Source organism: Hyla sarda, chromosome 1 (assembly GCF_029499605.1).
Source record: "Hyla sarda isolate aHylSar1 chromosome 1, aHylSar1.hap1, whole genome shotgun sequence".
NCBI classification, from domain to species: domain Eukaryota; kingdom Metazoa; phylum Chordata; class Amphibia; order Anura; family Hylidae; genus Hyla; species Hyla sarda.
Window position 1 is genome coordinate 301,398,631 of NC_079189.1, and position 26,020 is coordinate 301,424,650.

The following is a 26,020-nucleotide window of genomic DNA, read 5'->3' on the forward strand; positions in this document are numbered from 1 at the left end:
TATACTGAGATATATACATAGTCTACATATACTGAGATATATTACATAGTCTACCATATACTGAGATATATACATAGTCTACATATACTGAGATATATACATAGTCTACCATATACTGAGATATATACATAGTCTACATATACTGAGATATATACTTAGTCTACCATATACTGAGATATATACATAGTCTACATATACTGAGATATATACATAGTCTACATATACTGAGATATATACATAGTCTACCATATACTGAGATATATACATAGTCTACATATACTGAGATATATACATAGTCTACCATATACTGAGATATATACATAGTCTACATATACTGAGATGTATACATAGTCTACCATATACTGAGATATATACATAGTCTACATATACTGAGATATATACATAGTCTACATATACTAAGATATATACATAGTCTACCATATACTGAGATATATACATAGTCTACCATATACTGAGATATATACATAGTCTACCATATACTGAGATATATATAGTCTACATATACTGAGATATATACATAGTCTACATATACTGAGATATATACATAGTCTACCATATACTGAGATATATACATAGTCTACCATATACTGAGATATATACATAGTCTACATATACTGAGATATATACATAGTCTACATATACTGAGATATATACATAGTCTACCATATACTGAGATATATACATAGTCTACCCTATACTGAGATATATACATAGTATACCATATACTGAGATACATACATAGTCTACCCTATACTGAGATATATACATAGTCTAGCATACACTGAGATATATACATAGTCTACCATATACTGAGATATATACATAGTCTACCATATACTAGGATATATACATAGTCTACCATATACTGAGATATATACATAGTCTACCCTATCCTGAGATATATACATAGTCTACCCTATACTGAGATATATACATAGTCTACCATATACTGAGATATATAGATAGTCTACCATATACTGAAATATATACATAATCTTTCCTTTACTGAGATATATACATAGTCTACCATCTACTGAGGTATATACATAGTCTACCATATACTGAGATATATACATAGTCTACCATATACTGAGATATATACATAGTCTACCATATACTGAGATATATACATAGTCTACATATACTGAGATATATACATAGTCTACATATACTGAGATATATACATAGTCTACATATACTGAGATATATACATAGTCTACCATATACTGAGATATATACATAGTCTACCATATACTGAAATATATACATAGTCTACCATATACTGAGATATATACATAGTCTACCATATACTGAGATATATACATAGTCTACCATATACTGAGATATATACATAGTCTATCATATACTGAGATATATACATAGTCTACCATATACTGAGATATATACATAGTCTACCATATACTGAATATATATATACATAGTCTACCATATACTGAGATATATACATAGTCTACCCTATACTGAGATATATACATGGTATACCATATATTGAGATATATACATAGTATACCATATACTGAGATACATATATAGTCTACCCTATACTGAGATATATACATAGTCTACCATATACTGAGATATATACATAGTTTACCATATACTGAGATATATACATAGTCTACATATACTGAGATATATACATAGTCTACCATATACTGAGATATATACATAGTCTACCATATACTGAGATATATACATAGTCTAACATATACTGAGATATATACATAGTCTACCATATACTGAGATATATACATAGTCTACCATATACTGAGATATATACATAGTCTACCATATACTGAGATATATACATAGTCTACCCTATACTGAGATATATACATAGTCTACCATATACTGAGATATATACATAGTCTACCATATACTGAGATATATACATAGTCTACCATATACTGAGATATATACATAGTCTACCATATACTGAGATATATACATAGTCTACCATATACTGAGATATATACATAGCCTACCCTATACTGAGATGTATACATAGTCTACCATATACTGAGATATATACATAGTCTGCCATATACTGAGATATATACATAGTCTACCATATACTGAGATATATACATAGTCTACCATATACTGTGATATATACATAGTCTACCATATACTGAGATATATACATAGTCTACCATATACTGAGATATATACATAGTCTACCATATACTGAGATATATACATAGTCAACCATATACTGAGATATATACATAGTCTACCATATACTGAGATATATACATAGTCTACCCTATACTGAGATATATACATAGTCTACCATATACTGAGATATACACATAGTCTACCATATACTGAGATATATACATAGTCTACATATACTGAGATATATACATAGTGTACAAATACTGAGATATATACATAGTCTACATATACTTGAGATATATACATAGTCTACATATACTGAGATATATACATAGTCTACATATACTGAGATATATACATAGTGTACAAATACTGAGATATATACATAGTCTACATATACTGAGATATATACATAGTCTACATATACTGAGATATATACATAGTCTACATATACTGAGATATATACATAGTCTACCATATACTGAGATATATACATAGTCTACCCTAAACTGAGATATATACATAGTCTACCATATACTGAGATATATACATAGGGGAGATTTATCAAAACCTGTCTAGAGGAAAAGTTGCCCAGTTGCCCATAGCAACCAATCAGCTTGTTTCTTTCATTTTTAACAAGGCCTCTGCAAAATGAAAGAAGTGATCTGATTGGTTGCTAAGGGCAAATGGGCAACTTTTCCTCTGGACAGGTTTTGATAAATCTCCCCCATAGTCTACCATATATTGAGATATATACATATTCTACAATATACTGATATATATATATATATATATATATATATATATATATATATAGATAGCCTACCATATACTGAGATATATAAATAGTCTACCATATACTGAGATATATACATTGTCTACCATATACTGAGATATATACATAGTCTACAATATACTGATATATATATGTATATATATATATATATATATATATATATATATAGCCTACCATATACTGAGATATATAAATAGTCTACCCTATGCTGAGATATATATAGCCTACCATATACTGATATATATAAATAGTCTACCATATACTGAGAGATATATATAGTCTACCATATACTGAGATATATACATAGTCTACCCTATACTGAGATCTATACATAGACTACCATATACTGAGATATATACATAGACTACCATATCCTGAGATATATACATAGTCTACCATATACTGAGATATATACATAGTCTACCATATACTGAGATATATACATAGTCTACCATATACTGACATATATACAAAGTGTACCATATACTGAGATATATACATAGTCTACATATACTGAGATATATACATAGTCTACCATATACTGAGATATATACATAGTCTACCATATACTGAGATATATACATAATCTACCATATACTGTGATATATACATAGTCTACCATATACTGAGATATATACATTGTCTACCATATACTGAGATATATACATAATCTACCATATACTGATATATATACATAGTCTACATATACTGAGATATATACATAGTCTACCATATACTGAGATATATACATAGTCTACCATATACTGAGATATATACATAGTCTACCATATACTGAGATATATACATGGTCTACATATACTGAGATATATACATAGTTTACCATATACTGAGATATATACATAGTCTACATATACTGAGATATATACATAGTCTACCATATACTGAGATATATACATAGTCTATCCTATACTGAGATATATACATAGTCTACATATACTGAGATATATACATAGTCTACCCTATACTGAGATACATACATAGTCTACCCTATACTGAGATATATACATAGTCTACCATATACTGAGATATATACATAGTCTACCCTATACTGAGATATATACATAGTCTACCATATACTGAGATATATACATAGTCTACATATACTGAGATATATACATAGTCTACCATATACTGAGATATATACATAGTCTATCCTATACTGAGATATATACATAGTCCACATATACTGAGATATATACATAGTCTACCCTATACTGAGATATATACATAGTCTACCCTATACTGAGATACATACATAGTCTACCCTATACTGAGATATATACATAGTCTACCATATACTGAGATATATACATAGTCTACCCTATACTGAGATATATACATAGTCTACCCTATACTGAGATACATACATAGTCTACCATATACTGAGATACATACATAGTCTACATATACTGAGATATATACATAGTCTACATATACTGAGATATATACATAGTCTACCATATACTGAGCTATATACATAGTCTACCCTATACTGAGATACATACATAGTCTACCCTATACTGAGATATATACATAGTCTACCATATACTGAGATATATACATAGTCTACCCTATTCTGAGATATATACCTAGTCTACCATATACTGAGATACATACATAGTCTCCCTATACTGAGATATATACATAGTCTACCATATACTGAGATATATACATAGTCTACCCCATACTGAGATATTTACATTGTCTACCATATACTGAGATATATACATAGTCTACATATACTGAGATATATACATAGTCTACATATACTGAGATATATACATAGTCTACCATATACTGAGATATATACATAGTCTACCCTATACTGAGATATATACATAGTCTACATATACTGAGATATATACATAGTCTATCCTATACTGAGATATATACATAGTCTACCATATACTGAGATATATACATAGTCTACCCTATACTGAGATATATACATAGTCTACCCTATACTGAGATATATACATAGTCTACCATATACTGAGATATATACATAGTCTACCCTATACTGAGATATATACATAGTCTACCATATACTGAGATATATACATAGTCTACCCTATACTGAGATATATACATAGTCTACCATATACTGAGATATATACATAGTCTACATATACTGAGATATATACATAGTCTACCATATACTGAGATATATACATAGTCTATCCTATACTGAGATATATACATAGTCTACATATACTGAGATATATACATAGTCTACCCTATACTGAGATACATACATAGTCTACCCTATACTGAGATATATACATAGTCTACCATATACTGAGATATATACATAGTCTACCCTATACTGAGATATATACATAGTCTACCATATACTGAGATATATACATAGTCTACATATACTGAGATATATACATAGTCTACCATATACTGAGATATATACATAGTCTATCCTATACTGAGATATATACATAGTCTACATATACTGAGATATATACATAGTCTACCCTATACTGAGATATATACATAGTCTACCCTATACTGAGATACATACATAGTCTACCCTATACTGAGATATATACATAGTCTACATATACTGAGATATATACATAGTCTACCCTATACTGAGATATATACATAGTCTACCCTATACTGAGATACATACATAGTCTACCCTATACTGAGATATATACATAGTCTACCATATACTGAGATATATACATAGTCTACCCTATCCTGAGATATATACATAGTCTACCCTATACTGAGATACATACATAGTCTACCATATACTGAGATATATACATAGTCTACATATACTGAGATATATACATAGTCTACCATATACTGAGCTATATACATAGTTTACCATATACTGAGATACATACATAGTCTACCCTATACTGAGATATATACATAGTCTACCATATACTGAGATATATACATAGTCTACCCCATACTGAGATATATACATAGTCTACCATATACTGAGATATATACATAGTCTACATATACTGAGATATATACATAGTCTACATATACTGAGATATATACATAGTCTACCATATACTGAGATATATACATAGTCTACCCTATACTGAGATATATACATAGTCTACATATACTGAGATATATACATATTCTATCCTATACTGAGATATATACATAGTCTACCATATACTGAGATGTATACATAGTCTACCCTATACTGAGATATATACATAGTCTACCCTATACTGAGATATATACATAGTCTACCATATACTGAGATATATACATAGTCTACCCTGTACTGAGATATATACATTGTCTACCATATACTGAGATATATACATAGTCTACATATACTGAGATATATACATAGTCTACCATATACTGAGATATATACATAGTTTACATATACTGAGATATATACATAGTCTACCATATACTGAGATATATACATAGTCTACGATATACTGAGATATATACATAGTCTACCCCATACTGAGATATATACATAGTCTACCATATACTGAGATATATACATAGTCTACATATACTGAGATATATACATAGTCTACATATACTGAGATATATACATAGTCTACCATATACTGAGATATATACATAGTCTACCCTATACTGAGATATATACATAGTCTACATATACTGAGATATATACATAGTCTATCCTATACTGAGATTTATACATAGTCTATCATATACTGAGATATATACATAGTCTACCCTATACTGAGATATATACATAGTCTACCCTATACTGAGATATATACATAGTCTACCATATACTGAGATATATACATAGTCTACCCTATACTGAGATATATACATAGTCTACCATATACTGAGATATATACATAGTCTACATATACTGAGATATATACATAGTCTACCATATACTGAGATATATACATAGTTTACATATACTGAGATATATACATAGTCTACCCTATACTGAGATATATACATAGTCTACCATATACTGTGATATATACATAGTCTTCCATATACTGAGATATATACATAGTCTACCATATACTGAGATATATACATAGTCTACATATACTGAGATATATACATAGTCCACCATATACTGAGATATATACATAGTCTACCCTATACTGAGATATATACATAGTCTACCATATACTGAGATATATACATAGTCTACATATACTGAGATATATACATAGTCTACCATATACTGAGATATATACATAGTCTACCATATACTGTGATATATACATAGTCTACCATATACTGAGATATATACATAGTCTACCATATACTGAGATATATACATAGTCTACATATACTGAGATATATACATAGTCTACCATATACTGAGATATATACATAGTCTACATATACTGAGATATATACATAGTCTACATATACTGAGATATATACATAGTTTACCATATACTGAGATATATACATAGTCTACATATACTGAGATATATACATAGTCTACCCTATACTGAGATTTATACATAGTCTACCATTTACTGAGATATATACATAGTCTACCCTATACTGAGATATATACATAGTCTACCCTATACTGAGATATATACATAGTCTACCATATACTGAGATATATACATAGTCTACCCTATACTGAGATATATACATAGTCTACCATATACAGAGATATATACATAGTCTACATATACTGAGATATATACATAGTCTACCATATACTGAGATATATACATAGTTTACATATACTGAGATATATACATAGTCTACCATATACTGAGATATATACATAGTCTACCATATACTGTGATATATACATAGTCTTCCATATACTGAGATATATACATAGTCTACCATATACTGAGATATATACATAGTCTACCATATACTGAGATATATACATAGTTTACATATACTGAGATATATACATAGTCTACCATATACTGAGATATATACATAGTCTACCATATACTGTGATATATACATAGTCTTCCATATACTGAGATATATACATAGTCTACCATATACTGAGATATATACATAGTCTACCATATACTGAGATATATACATAGTCTACCATATACTGAGATATATACATAGTCTACCCTATACTGAGATATATACATAGTCTACCATATACTGAGATATATACATAGTCTACATATACTGAGATATATACATAGTCTACCATATACTGAGATATATACATAGTCTACCATATACTGTGATATATACATAGTCTACCATATACTGAGATATATACATAGTCTACCATATACTGAGATATATACATAGTCTACCATATACTGAGATATATACATAGTCTACCATATACTGAGATATATACATAGTCTACCATATACTGAGATATATACATAGTCTAACATATATTGAGATATATACATAGTCTACCATATACTGAGATATATACATGGTCTACATATACTGAGATATATACATAGTCTACATATACTGAGATATATACATAGTCTACATATACTGAGATATATACATAGTCTACCCTATACTGAGATATATACATAGTCTACCATATACTGAGATATATACATAGTCTACATATACTGAGATATATACATAGTCTACATATACTGAGATATATACATAGTCTACCATATACTGAGATATATACATAGTCTACCATATACTGAGATATATACATAGTCTACATATACTGAGATATATACATAGTCTACCATATACTGAGATATATACATAGTCTACCATATACTGAGATATATACATAGTCTACCATATACTGAGATATATACATGGTCTACATATACTGAGATATATACATAGTCTACATATACTGAGATATATACATAGTCTACATATACTGAGATATATACATAGTCTACCATATACTGAGATATATACATAGTCTACCATATACTGAGATATATACATAGTCTACCATATACTGAGATATATACATAGTCTACCATATACTGAGATATATACATAGTCTACCGTATACTGTGATATATACCTAGTCTACCCTATACTGAGATATATACATAGTCTACCATATACTGATATATATACATAGTCTACATATACTGAGATATATACATAGTCTACCATATACTGAGATATACATAGTCTACCCTATACTGAGATATATACATAGTCTACCATATACTGAGATATATACATAGTCTACCCTATACTGAGATATATACATAGTCTACATATACTGAGATATATACATAGTCTACCATATACTGAGATATATACATAGTCTATCCTATACTGAGATATATACATAGTCCACATATACTGAGATATATACATAGTCTACCCTATACTGAGATATATACATAGTCTACCATATACTGAGATATATACATAGTCTACCATATACTGAGATATATACATAGTCTACATATACTGAGATATATACATAGTCTACCATATACTGAGATATATACATAGTCTACCCTATACTGAGATACATACATAGTCTACCATATACTGAGATACATACATAGTCTACATATACTGAGATATATACATAGTCTACATATACTGAGATATATACATAGTCTACCATAGTCTACCATAGTCTACCATATACTGATATATATACATAGTCTACATATACTGAGATATATACATAGTCTACCATATACTGAGATATATACATAGTCTACATATACTGAGATATATACATAGTCTACATATACTGAGATATATACATAGTCTACCCTACACTGAGATATATACATAGTCTACCATATACTGAGATATATACATAGTCTACATATACTGAGATATATACATAGTCTACCATATACTGAGATATATACATAGTCTATCCTATACTGAGATATATACATAGTCCACATATACTGAGATATATACATAGTCTACCCTATACTGAGATATATACATAGTCTACCCTATACTGAGATACATACATAGTCTACCCTATACTGAGATATATACATAGTCTACCATATACTGAGATATATACATAGTCTACCCTATACTGAGATATATACATAGTCTACCCTATACTGAGATACATACATAGTCTACCATATACTGAGATACATACATAGTCTACATATACTGAGATATATACATAGTCTACATATACTGAGATATATACATAGTCTACCATATACTGAGCTATATACATAGTCTACCCTATACTGAGATACATACATAGTCTACCCTATACTGAGATATATACATAGTCTACCATATACTGAGATATATACATAGTCTACCCTATTCTGAGATATATACCTAGTCTACCATATACTGAGATACATACATAGTCTCCCTATACTGAGATATATACATAGTCTACCATATACTGAGATATATACATAGTCTACCCCATACTGAGATATTTACATTGTCTACCATATACTGAGATATATACATAGTCTACATATACTGAGATATATACATAGTCTACATATACTGAGATATATACATAGTCTACCATATACTGAGATATATACATAGTCTACCCTATACTGAGATATATACATAGTCTACATATACTGAGATATATACATAGTCTATCCTATACTGAGATATATACATAGTCTACCATATACTGAGATATATACATAGTCTACCCTATACTGAGATATATACATAGTCTACCCTATACTGAGATATATACATAGTCTACCATATACTGAGATATATACATAGTCTACCCTATACTGAGATATATACATAGTCTACCATATACTGAGATATATACATAGTCTACCCTATACTGAGATATATACATAGTCTACATATACTGAGATATATACATAGTCTACCATATACTGAGATATATACATAGTCTATCCTATACTGAGATATATACATAGTCCACATATACTGAGATATATACATAGTCTACCCTATACTGAGATATATACATAGTCTACCCTATACTGAGATACATACATAGTCTACCCTATACTGAGATATATACATAGTCTACCATATACTGAGATATATACATAGTCTACCCTATACTGAGATATATACATAGTCTACCCTATACTGAGATACATACATAGTCTACCATATACTGAGATACATACATAGTCTACATATACTGAGATATATACATAGTCTACATATACTGAGATATATACATAGTCTACCATATACTGAGCTATATACATAGTCTACCCTATACTGAGATACATACATAGTCTACCCTATACTGAGATATATACATAGTCTACCATATACTGAGATATATACATAGTCTACCCTATTCTGAGATATATACCTAGTCTACCATATACTGAGATACATACATAGTCTCCCTATACTGAGATATATACATAGTCTACCATATACTGAGATATATACATAGTCTACCCCATACTGAGATATTTACATTGTCTACCATATACTGAGATATATACATAGTCTACATATACTGAGATATATACATAGTCTACATATACTGAGATATATACATAGTCTACCATATACTGAGATATATACATAGTCTACCCTATACTGAGATATATACATAGTCTACATATACTGAGATATATACATAGTCTATCCTATACTGAGATATATACATAGTCTACCATATACTGAGATATATACATAGTCTACCCTATACTGAGATATATACATAGTCTACCCTATACTGAGATATATACATAGTCTACCATATACTGAGATATATACATAGTCTACCCTATACTGAGATATATACATAGTCTACCATATACTGAGATATATACATAGTCTACCCTATACTGAGATATATACATAGTCTACCATATACTGAGATATATACATAGTCTACATATACTGAGATATATACATAGTCTACCATATACTGAGATATATACATAGTCTATCCTATACTGAGATATATACATAGTCTACATATACTGAGATATATACATAGTCTACCCTATACTGAGATACATACATAGTCTACCCTATACTGAGATATATACATAGTCTACCATATACTGAGATATATACATAGTCTACCCTATACTGAGATATATACATAGTCTACCATATACTGAGATATATACATAGTCTACATATACTGAGATATATACATAGTCTACCATATACTGAGATATATACATAGTCTATCCTATACTGAGATATATACATAGTCTACATATACTGAGATATATACATAGTCTACCCTATACTGAGATATATACATAGTCTACCCTATACTGAGATACATACATAGTCTACCCTATACTGAGATATATACATAGTCTACATATACTGAGATATATACATAGTCTACCCTATACTGAGATATATACATAGTCTACCCTATACTGAGATACATACATAGTCTACCCTATACTGAGATATATACATAGTCTACCATATACTGAGATATATACATAGTCTACCCTATCCTGAGATATATACATAGTCTACCCTATACTGAGATACATACATAGTCTACCATATACTGAGATATATACATAGTCTACATATACTGAGATATATACATAGTCTACCATATACTGAGCTATATACATAGTTTACCATATACTGAGATACATACATAGTCTACCCTATACTGAGATATATACATAGTCTACCATATACTGAGATATATACATAGTCTACCCCATACTGAGATATATACATAGTCTACCATATACTGAGATATATACATAGTCTACATATACTGAGATATATACATAGTCTACATATACTGAGATATATACATAGTCTACCATATACTGAGATATATACATAGTCTACCCTATACTGAGATATATACATAGTCTACATATACTGAGATATATACATATTCTATCCTATACTGAGATATATACATAGTCTACCATATACTGAGATGTATACATAGTCTACCCTATACTGAGATATATACATAGTCTACCCTATACTGAGATATATACATAGTCTACCATATACTGAGATATATACATAGTCTACCCTGTACTGAGATATATACATTGTCTACCATATACTGAGATATATACATAGTCTACATATACTGAGATATATACATAGTCTACCATATACTGAGATATATACATAGTTTACATATACTGAGATATATACATAGTCTACCATATACTGAGATATATACATAGTCTACGATATACTGAGATATATACATAGTCTACCCCATACTGAGATATATACATAGTCTACCATATACTGAGATATATACATAGTCTACATATACTGAGATATATACATAGTCTACATATACTGAGATATATACATAGTCTACCATATACTGAGATATATACATAGTCTACCCTATACTGAGATATATACATAGTCTACATATACTGAGATATATACATAGTCTATCCTATACTGAGATTTATACATAGTCTATCATATACTGAGATATATACATAGTCTACCCTATACTGAGATATATACATAGTCTACCCTATACTGAGATATATACATAGTCTACCATATACTGAGATATATACATAGTCTACCCCATACTGAGATATATACATAGTCTACCATATACTGAGATATATACATAGTCTACATATACTGAGATATATACATAGTCTACATATACTGAGATATATACATAGTCTACCATATACTGAGATATATACATAGTCTACCCTATACTGAGATATATACATAGTCTACATATACTGAGATATATACATATTCTATCCTATACTGAGATATATACATAGTCTACCATATACTGAGATGTATACATAGTCTACCCTATACTGAGATATATACATAGTCTACCCTATACTGAGATATATACATAGTCTACCATATACTGAGATATATACATAGTCTACCCTGTACTGAGATATATACATTGTCTACCATATACTGAGATATATACATAGTCTACATATACTGAGATATATACATAGTCTACCATATACTGAGATATATACATAGTTTACATATACTGAGATATATACATAGTCTACCATATACTGAGATATATACATAGTCTACGATATACTGAGATATATACATAGTCTACCCCATACTGAGATATATACATAGTCTACCATATACTGAGATATATACATAGTCTACATATACTGAGATATATACATAGTCTACATATACTGAGATATATACATAGTCTACCATATACTGAGATATATACATAGTCTACCCTATACTGAGATATATACATAGTCTACATATACTGAGATATATACATAGTCTATCCTATACTGAGATTTATACATAGTCTATCATATACTGAGATATATACATAGTCTACCCTATACTGAGATATATACATAGTCTACCCTATACTGAGATATATACATAGTCTACCATATACTGAGATATATACATAGTCTACCCTATACTGAGATATATACATAGTCTACCATATACTGAGATATATACATAGTCTACATATACTGAGATATATACATAGTCTACCATATACTGAGATATATACATAGTTTACATATACTGAGATATATACATAGTCTACCCTATACTGAGATATATACATAGTCTACCATATACTGTGATATATACATAGTCTTCCATATACTGAGATATATACATAGTCTACCATATACTGAGATATATACATAGTCTACATATACTGAGATATATACATAGTCCACCATATACTGAGATATATACATAGTCTACCCTATACTGAGATATATACATAGTCTACCATATACTGAGATATATACATAGTCTACATATACTGAGATATATACATAGTCTACCATATACTGAGATATATACATAGTCTACCATATACTGTGATATATACATAGTCTACCATATACTGAGATATATACATAGTCTACCATATACTGAGATATATACATAGTCTACATATACTGAGATATATACATAGTCTACCATATACTGAGATATATACATAGTCTACATATACTGAGATATATACATAGTCTACATATACTGAGATATATACATAGTTTACCATATACTGAGATATATACATAGTCTACATATACTGAGATATATACATAGTCTACCCTATACTGAGATTTATACATAGTCTACCATTTACTGAGATATATACATAGTCTACCCTATACTGAGATATATACATAGTCTACCCTATACTGAGATATATACATAGTCTACCATATACTGAGATATATACATAGTCTACCCTATACTGAGATATATACATAGTCTACCATATACAGAGATATATACATAGTCTACATATACTGAGATATATACATAGTCTACCATATACTGAGATATATACATAGTTTACATATACTGAGATATATACATAGTCTACCATATACTGAGATATATACATAGTCTACCATATACTGTGATATATACATAGTCTTCCATATACTGAGATATATACATAGTCTACCATATACTGAGATATATACATAGTCTACCATATACTGAGATATATACATAGTTTACATATACTGAGATATATACATAGTCTACCATATACTGAGATATATACATAGTCTACCATATACTGTGATATATACATAGTCTTCCATATACTGAGATATATACATAGTCTACCATATACTGAGATATATACATAGTCTACCATATACTGAGATATATACATAGTCTACCATATACTGAGATATATACATAGTCTACCCTATACTGAGATATATACATAGTCTACCATATACTGAGATATATACATAGTCTACATATACTGAGATATATACATAGTCTACCATATACTGAGATATATACATAGTCTACCATATACTGTGATATATACATAGTCTACCATATACTGAGATATATACATAGTCTACCATATACTGAGATATATACATAGTCTACCATATACTGAGATATATACATAGTCTACCATATACTGAGATATATACATAGTCTACCATATACTGAGATATATACATAGTCTAACATATACTGAGATATATACATAGTCTACCATATACTGAGATATATACATGGTCTACATATACTGAGATATATACATAGTCTACATATACTGAGATATATACATAGTCTACATATACTGAGATATATACATAGTCTACCCTATACTGAGATATATACATAGTCTACCATATACTGAGATATATACATAGTCTACATATACTGAGATATATACATAGTCTACATATACTGAGATATATACATAGTCTACCATATACTGAGATATATACATAGTCTACCATATACTGAGATATATACATAGTCTACATATACTGAGATATATACATAGTCTACCATATACTGAGATATATACATAGTCTACCATATACTGAGATATATACATAGTCTACCATATACTGAGATATATACATGGTCTACATATACTGAGATATATACATAGTCTACATATACTGAGATATATACATAGTCTACATATACTGAGATATATACATAGTCTACCATATACTGAGATATATACATAGTCTACCATATACTGAGATATATACATAGTCTACCATATACTGAGATATATACATAGTCTACCATATACTGAGATATATACATAGTCTACCCTATACTGTGATATATACCTAGTCTACCCTATACTGAGATATATACATAGTCTACCATATACTGATATATATACATAGTCTACATATACTGAGATATATACATAGTCTACCATATACTGAGATATATACATAGTCTACATATACTGAGATATATACATAGTCTACATATACTGAGATATATACATAGTTTACCATATACTGAGATATATACATAGTCTACATATACTGAGATATATACATAGTCTACCCTATACTGAGATTTATACATAGTCTACCATTTACTGAGATATATACATAGTCTACCCTATACTGAGATATATACATAGTCTACCCTATACTGAGATATATACATAGTCTACCATATACTGAGATATATACATAGTCTACCCTATACTGAGATATATACATAGTCTACCATATACAGAGATATATACATAGTCTACATATACTGAGATATATACATAGTCTACCATATACTGAGATATATACATAGTTTACATATACTGAGATATATACATAGTCTACCATATACTGAGATATATACATAGTCTACCATATACTGTGATATATACATAGTCTTCCATATACTGAGATATATACATAGTCTACCATATACTGAGATATATACATAGTCTACCATATACTGAGATATATACATAGTTTACATATACTGAGATATATACATAGTCTACCATATACTGAGATATATACATAGTCTACCATATACTGTGATATATACATAGTCTTCCATATACTGAGATATATACATAGTCTACCATATACTGAGATATATACATAGTCTACCATATACTGAGATATATACATAGTCTACCATATACTGAGATATATACATAGTCTACCCTATACTGAGATATATACATAGTCTACCATATACTGAGATATATACATAGTCTACATATACTGAGATATATACATAGTCTACCATATACTGAGATATATACATAGTCTACCATATACTGTGATATATACATAGTCTACCATATACTGAGATATATACATAGTCTACCATATACTGAGATATATACATAGTCTACCATATACTGAGATATATACATAGTCTACCATATACTGAGATATATACATAGTCTACCATATACTGAGATATATACATAGTCTAACATATACTGAGATATATACATAGTCTACCATATACTGAGATATATACATGGTCTACATATACTGAGATATATACATAGTCTACATATACTGAGATATATACATAGTCTACATATACTGAGATATATACATAGTCTACCCTATACTGAGATATATACATAGTCTACCATATACTGAGATATATACATAGTCTACATATACTGAGATATATACATAGTCTACATATACTGAGATATATACATAGTCTACCATATACTGAGATATATACATAGTCTACCATATACTGAGATATATACATAGTCTACATATACTGAGATATATACATAGTCTACCATATACTGAGATATATACATAGTCTACCATATACTGAGATATATACATAGTCTACCATATACTGAGATATATACATGGTCTACATATACTGAGATATATACATAGTCTACATATACTGAGATATATACATAGTCTACATATACTGAGATATATACATAGTCTACCATATACTGAGATATATACATAGTCTACCATATACTGAGATATATACATAGTCTACCATATACTGAGATATATACATAGTCTACCATATACTGAGATATATACATAGTCTACCCTATACTGTGATATATACCTAGTCTACCCTATACTGAGATATATACATAGTCTACCATATACTGATATATATATATATATATATATATATAGTCTACCATATACTGAAATATATACATAGTCTACCATATACTGAGATATATACATAGTCTACCATATACTGAGATATATACATAGTCTACCATATACTGAGATATATACATAGTCTACCCTATACTGTGATATATACCTAGTCTACCCTATACTGAGATATATACATAGTCTACCATATACTGATATATATATATATAGTCTACCATATACTGAAATACATACATAGTCTACCATATACTGAGATATATACATAGTCTACCATATACTGAGATATATACATAGTCTACCATATACTGAGATATATACATAGTCTACCCTATACTGTGATATATTCCTAGTCTCCCCTATACTGTAATATATACATAGTCTACCATATACTGATATGCACCCTACACATATGGGTAAGATGTTTGAAGACTACTTATGTACATAGGATACACTTCTTATTATTATGTTTTATACACTTCTTATTATGATACAGAATGATGTAAATATAATGCTTACATTTGAAACATAGTTATGGTAATAATACCTTTTTCCATGTTTTGCCTATACACTGTATGACTGGCATATGGCCTTTCTTATTACTAGTATTGTAGATAGTTTTTTCTCCAGCCCAAGCTTATTACTGGGTTGGTTTGTTCTCTAAAACTCAAGTTGTTGTTTTTGTAATACAATGTGTTTATATTTCTATTATCTGATCAGGATAGAGTTAGTTGTCATGTTTATGGCTGTTTATCATCCTGTGGTCTGTTTACATGATAATCTCCCTGGTTTATAGTCTTTTTGCTGATTCTTATGCAGTTTCCTTTGTTATGGTCTCACCAGGCATTCATTCTGAGGTTAGGCATGCCTTCAATTCTTTTATAACAATTTTGCCTGAAATACCCCAATAGTTCATGGCAAGATATGTCACCTATTAAAGAAGACAAAACACCTTGCATCTTGGCCTGATGATTTAAATGGAGACTATAATAAAAGTATGTGAAGGTCTAAAAGTCAGTCAATAGTTATGGGCCAGTATAGTTAGAGGCTTTACATACTGAATCAATACTAAGTATAAAGTATATTTGTTTTGATGCATAAACTTCTATTTTATAAATATAGGACTAGTCTAGCACAAACATGTAAACAAATAGCTACCAAACTGTGGTCTGAAAACTGTGGCCCTCCAGATGGTGCAAAAGTTGTAGTTTTGCAACATCTGAAGGTCCACAGTTTGAAGACCACCACTACAGAAGACAAGGGGGAACAAGTATGAGTGTTTGAGGTATAAAAACAAAGTTAAAAACATATTGAAGGTGAAGTGGCTTTAAGTAAGGAGGGGATTATGATAAGCAAGTAGACATAATACTGTATCTAAAATGAGCACAAAGAAGAGAGAAGTTATTACAGTTATTATATTTATTACAGAAGCTGTAAAAGGCATAGAGACTAATAGTTTATGCCAATATCCCATCCAGCCATTGGAATCCCTTCCAGCACAGAAGCTTCTTCTCTACTAACTGCATGTCCTCTAGGTGATCTACCTACAGCAAACCTCAGGGATATAGCCCTGTGTGTACAAACGCATAGAAACGCATAGAAACGCATAGACACCCTGTTGTTGTGGGAGCTGTATTCTCCCCATCACTGGGCACTTTTCATTCACAAAGGTCCTTCTGGGAGTGTAATGTATGGAATAGCATAGAAGCCATTAAGGTAGAAATAAGCAGAATCCCCCAAGGCATTCACAACCGCATCAAAGAGAATGGCACGGTTGAGTTCAAACACGCAAACGCATTCCTGCACTGCATTAACTGCATTGGCACACAGTAATGTCTCCCCGAGCCATAGAGATACAGCAGGCAAGGAAGCACCAGGATCTTACACACTACTACATATTCCTTCCACTCCAAAGAAACAATCTTCTACCACTTCTAAGACATTCATTATTCAAGGCATCTAGCTTTGTGCCAGGAGTTTCAGGAATGTCTTAAGTCCTTCCCATACCCCATATACAGCCCTTGCCTACAGAGGACCCCCCGATTCCTATCTGCACTGGGGACCACTGCATCTTTTTTTTACTTTCTACAGGAACAAAAAAAAAACCAGTCTATCCAGTCAGTCAATGGAAGCATGGCCACAGATCCTCCTCTAGACTACTAGCCTCCAATGATTTCTAGTAGTCACACAGGGGCTCAATGAACCCGATGGGACAATTAGTGCCCCCGATGCCCCAGAGGCCCTGCAGTGCCATGACAGACCAGCTGACCCCCAAGAAAGATAACATTCCAATGCCCATGTCATCCACCCACTTACCCATGCTGCGAACTGGAAACCAAGCCACATAGGGTTAATTCTCTGGCATAGCAGTACCCAGACGCTCTTCTCCAGGACATGGGATGGGAATGGTCTTGCGATCACTTCTTCTGGTGCCTCATTTTGCTTGGAATGAGCGCAGAAGTTGTTTCCGTGGCATTCGCCGCACTGCCGCAGCCGAGGAGCCCACCCTGGTCTTGTAGATTGGTCAATGCTGCAATGTCTCTTCTCTCCAGCCCCCCCTCCCCCCGCAACTCAAGCGGGTAACAGAGCTCAGTCAGCCTTCCAGCGGGCCAGACGGAGGATGCCTCCAGATCCTGCAGTTGTGGCTGCAAAGGGTGACCTGGCTGCAGACATGCCGTGCCTGGCTGTTGGCATGGGTGGGGAGAGGGCTAAGCTTTGGCTGGCTACGGTCTGCTACTTGGGTATCATGTGAGGTTTTGGTAGACACCCCCTAGTCCTGCAGATTAGATACTGCAGGTAATACAGCAGGCTGCTGCTAGCTGACATCTTCCAGTATGCAGACTACGGGATCGCCTTGCAGCTCTGGAGGATGAAGGACGGCTCATGTCTGCGGCATAGTTATGTATTGGCGTTATACTGGGGAAATGCCTAGACAAGAAAGGGCTAGGGAAAGACATCAGCCCCTAGGACAGTGCTTCCCAACCAGGGGGCCTCCAGCTGATGAAAAACTACAACTCCCAGCATGCCCGGACAGCCTTTGGCTGTCCGGGCTTGCTGGGAGTTGTAGTTTTGCAACAGCTGGAGGCACCCTGGTTGAGAAGCACTGCCCTAGACAAACCAGAGGTGGGTTGGCCCGTGGTGCTGACAGCCAGCAACAATTCCTGCACACATGCAGCAGTTAGAATGCTATGTGATGCTTTAGGACAGCTGAGTGTAGAGTGCTGTGGTGTACTGAAGGACTACTGCTTGTAGAGTGCTGTAGGACTGCTGTTTGTAGAGTGCTGTGGTGTACTGAAGGACAGCTGTTTGTAGAGTGCTGTGGTGTACTGAAGGACTACTGCTTGTAGAGTGCTGTAGGACTACTGCTTGTAGAGTGCTGTAGGACTGCTGTTTGTAGAGTGTTGTGGTGTACTGAAGGACAGCTGTTTGTAGAGTGCTGTGGTGTACTGAAGGACAGCTCTTTGTAGAGTGCTGTGGTGTACTGAAGGACTACTGCTTGTAGAGTGCTGTAGGACTACTGCTTGTAGAGTGCTGTAGGACTGCTGTTTGTAGAGTGTTGTGGTGTACTGAAGGACTGCTGTTTGTATAGTGCTGTAGGACTGCTGTTTGTAGAGTGTTGTGGTGTACTGAAGGACTGCTGTTTGTATAGTGCTGTAGGACTGCTGTTTGTAGAGTGTTGTGGTGTACTGAAGGACAACTGTTTGTAGAGTGCTGTGGTGTACTGAAGGACTGGTGTTTGTAGATTGCTGTGGTGTATTGAAGGACTGCTGTTTGTAGAGTGCTGTGGTGTACTGAAGGACAGCTGTTTGTAGAGTGCTGTGGTGTACTGAAGGACAGCTGTTTGTAGAGTGTTGTGGTGTACTGAAGGACATCTCTTTGTAGAGTGCTGTGGTGTACTGAAGGACTACTGCTTGTAGAGTGCTGTAGGACTGCTGTTTGTAGAGTGCTGTGGTGTACTGAAGGACAGCTGTTTGTAGAGTGTTGTGGTGTACTGAAGGACTGCTGTTTGTAGAGTGCTGTAGGACTGCTGTTTGTAGAGTGTTGTGGTGTACTGAAGGACAGCTGTTTGTAGAGTGCTGTGGTGTACTGAAGGACTGCTGACTGTAGAGTGCTGTTGTGTACTGAAGGACAGCTGTTTGTAGAGTGTTGTGGTGTACTGAAGGACTGCTGTTTGTAGAGTTCTGTGGTGTACTGAAGGACAGCTGTTTGTAGAGTGTTGTGGTGTACTGAAGGACTGGTGTTTGTAGAGTGCTGTGGTGTACTGAAGGACAGCTGTTTGTAGAGTGGTGTGGTGTACTGAAGGACTGGTGTTTGTAGAATGTTGTGGTGTACTGAAGGACTGCTGTTTGTAGAGTGCTGTGGTGTACTGAAGGACAGCTGTTTGTAGAGTCTTGTGATGTACTGAAGGACTGGTGTTTGTAGAGTGTTGTGGTCTACTGAAGGACTGCTGTTTGTAGAGTGCTGTGGTGTACTGAAGGACAGCTGTTTGTAGAGTGGTGTGGTGTACTGAAGGACTGGTGTTTGTAGAGTGTTGTGGTGTACTAAAGGACTGCTGTTTGTAGAGTGCTGTGGTGTACTGAAGGACAGCTGTTTGTAGAGTGTTGTGGTGTACTGAAGGACTGGTGTTTGTAGAGTGTTGTGGTCTACTGAAGGACAGCTGTTTGTAGAGTGTTGTGGTGTACTGAAGGACTGCTGTTTGTAGAGTGTTGTGGTGTACTGAAGGACAGCTCTTTGTAGAGTGCTATGGTGTACTGAAGGACTGGTGTTTGTAGAGTGCTGTGGTGTACTGAAGGACTGGTATTTGTAGAGTGCTGTGGTGTACTGAAGGACTGCTGTTTGTAGATTGCTGTGGTGTGCTGAAGGACATGCTCCTGTTACTTAGGATAAAGTGTTCCAGGACACCTACCTGGTCACTCACCCATAGGAAAGAGTGCTGTGTGGTTCTGAAGAACAGCTCCCAGTCTACACACCCATAGGATAGGGTGCTGAGTGCTGGAAAACAGCTTCCAGTTCATGCACCTGTAGGATCAAGTGCTGATTGCTGGAGGACAGCTTCCAGTCTAATCATCTGTAAGATACATCCATCAGATGAAGTGCTGAGTGTTGAAGGAGAGCTCTCAGTCTATGCACCCATAGAATTGAGTCTTGAGTGCTGGATGACAGCTCCCAGTCAATGAACCCATAAGATAGTGTGCTCAATATGGATGGATAGCACCCAGTCTATGCACCCATGCAATAGAGTGCTGAGTGCTGGAGAAAAGCTTCCAGCTCAGGCACCACTAGGAAAGAGTGTTCAGTGCTAGAAGATTGCAAGTCCATACACCTATAGGATGGAGTGCTGAGTGTTGGAGGAGAGCTCTCAATCTACACCCCCATAGGATTGAGTCCTGAGTGCTGGAGGACAGCTTACAGTTAATACACCCATAAGATAGTGTGCTCAGTATGGGTGGACAGCACCCAGTCTATGCACTCATAAGACTGAGTGATGAGTGCTGGAGGATGGCCCCCAGTTCCTGCACCCATATGATAGAGTCCTTATTGCTGAAGGACAGCTCTCAGTCAGTGCACCCATAAGATAGTGTGCTCAGTATGGGAGGACAGCATCCACTCTATACACCCATAGGATAGAGTGCTAGAGGACAGCTCCCAGTCCATGCACCGATAGAGTTTTCAGTGCTAGAGGATTGTACCCAGTTCCTTCACCCATTGGATAGAGTGCTAAGCGTTTGATGAGAGCTCCCAGCCTACATACCAATAGGATAAAGTGCTGAGTGTTTGATGAGAGCTTCCAGTCTACATACCAATAGGATAGAGTGCTGAGTGTTTGATGAGAGCTTCCAGTCTACATACCAAAAGGACAGAGTGCTAAGTGTTTGATGAGAGCTTCCTGTCTACATACCAATAGGATAGAGTGCTAAGCGTTTGATGAGAGCTTCCTGTCTACATACCAATAGGATAGAGTGCTGAGTGTTTGATGAGAGCTTCCAGTCTACATACCAATAGGATAGAGTGCTGAGTGTTTGATGAGAGCTTCCTGTCTACATACCAATAGGATAGAGTGCTAAGCGTTTGATGAGAGCTTCCAGTCTACATACCAATAGGATAGAGTGCTGAGTGTTTGATGATAGCTTCCTGTCTACATACCAATAGGATAGAGTGCTAAGCGTTTGATGAGAGCTTCCAGTCTACATACCAATAGGATAGAGTGCTGAGTGTTTGATGATAGCTTCCAGTCTACATACCAATAGGATAGAGTGCTAAGCGTTTGATGAGAGCTTCCAGTCTACATACCAATAGGATAGATTGCTAAGTGTTTGATGAGAGCTTCCTGTCAACATACCAATAGGATAGAGTGCTAAGCGTTTGATGAGAGCTTCCAGTCTACATACCAATAGGATAGAGTGCTAAGCGTTTGATGAGAGCTTCCAGTCTACATACCAATAGGATAGAGTGCTAAGCGTTTGATGAGAGCTTCCAGTCTACATACCAATAGGATAGAGTGCTGAATGTTTGATTAGAGCTTCCTGTCTACATACCAATAGGATAGAGTGCTAAGCGTTTGATGAGAGCTTCCAGTCTACATACCAATAGGATAGAGTGCTGAGTGTTTGATGAGAGCTTCCTGTCTACATACCAATAGGATAGACTGCTATGCGTTTGATGAGAGCTTCCAGTCTACATACCAATAGGATAGAGTGCGGAGTGTTTGATGAGAGCTTCCTGTCTACATACCAATAGGATAGAGTGCTAAGTGTTTGATGAGAGCTTCCAGTCTTCATACCAATAGGATAGAGTGCTGAGTGTTTGATGAGAGCTTCCAGTCTTCATACCAATAGGATAGAGTGCTGAGTGTTTGATGAGAGCTTCCAGTCTACATACCAATAGGATAGAGTGCTAAGTGTTTGATGAGAGCTTCCAGTCTTCATACCAATAGGATAGAGTGCTGAGTGTTTAATGAGAGCTTCCAGTCTACATACCAAAAGGATAGAGTGCTGAGTGTTTGATGAGAGCTTCCAGTCTACATACCAATAGTAGAGCGGGATCAATGGAAGCGCTGAGACCAGATAAGAAGTTAAAAGGATTTATTTCCCATAATGCAACGCGTTTCACGGTCACCCGCTTCCTCAGGCCTGAGGAAGCGGGTGACCGTGAAACGCGTTGCATTATGGGAAATACATCATTTTAACTTCTTATCTGGTCTCAGCGCTTCCATTGATCCCGCTCTGCTACCTGGAGATTGCTTGTTTTTATCGTGATTCTATTTCAGCGGGACGAAGCTGCAGAGACCCTTTGTTGATACGCCCTGTTCCATTGTTGTACTTGGTTGGAGTACAACTTCACGTGGTAAGCGCAATTCACACTTAGCGTTACCAACTCACCTTTGGTGTTACACTACGGAGCGTATCCGTTTGTGCTTTTTTTTATTACATACCAATAGGATAGAGTGCTGGAGGACAGCTCCCAGTTCATGCACCTTTAGGATAGAGTGTTCAGTGCTAAAAGATTGTGCACAGTCTATGCACCCATAGGATAGAGTGCTGAGTGCTGGAAGACAGCTTCAAGTCCATGCACCCATAGGGTGGAGTGCTCAGTATGGGAGGAGAGCTGCCAGTCCATGCACCACTAGGATAGAGTCCTTAATGCTTGAGGACAGCTCCTATGTCCCAATAGTACAGTTTGCTTATCTCCAAGTCCATGCACCCATAGGACAGAGCGCTAAGTGCTGGAAGAAAACTTCCAGTCCATGTACCTA

General features: G+C 33.6%; 1 protein-coding gene across 4 annotated transcripts in view; it reads right to left on the reverse strand.

Moving 5' to 3' along the window:
- The window catches only part of LOC130269518 (small conductance calcium-activated potassium channel protein 2-like), a 198,512-nt gene extending 177,416 nt beyond the window's left edge, over positions 1-21,096 (reverse strand). Inside the window, exon 1 of one of the 4 annotated variants that reach the window (XM_056518116.1) lies at positions 20,584-21,096. In XM_056518116.1, the coding sequence (XP_056374091.1) occupies positions 20,584-20,613 (30 nt within the window). In that variant the 5' untranslated portion in view covers positions 20,614-21,096. Of the gene's footprint in view, positions 1-2,731; positions 2,790-6,121; positions 6,148-20,583 lie in introns of those variants that run through there. The other 3 variants (XM_056518118.1, XM_056518117.1, XM_056518119.1) reach the window with 3 other exon arrangements.
- Positions 21,097-26,020: the final 4,924 nt, after the last annotated feature.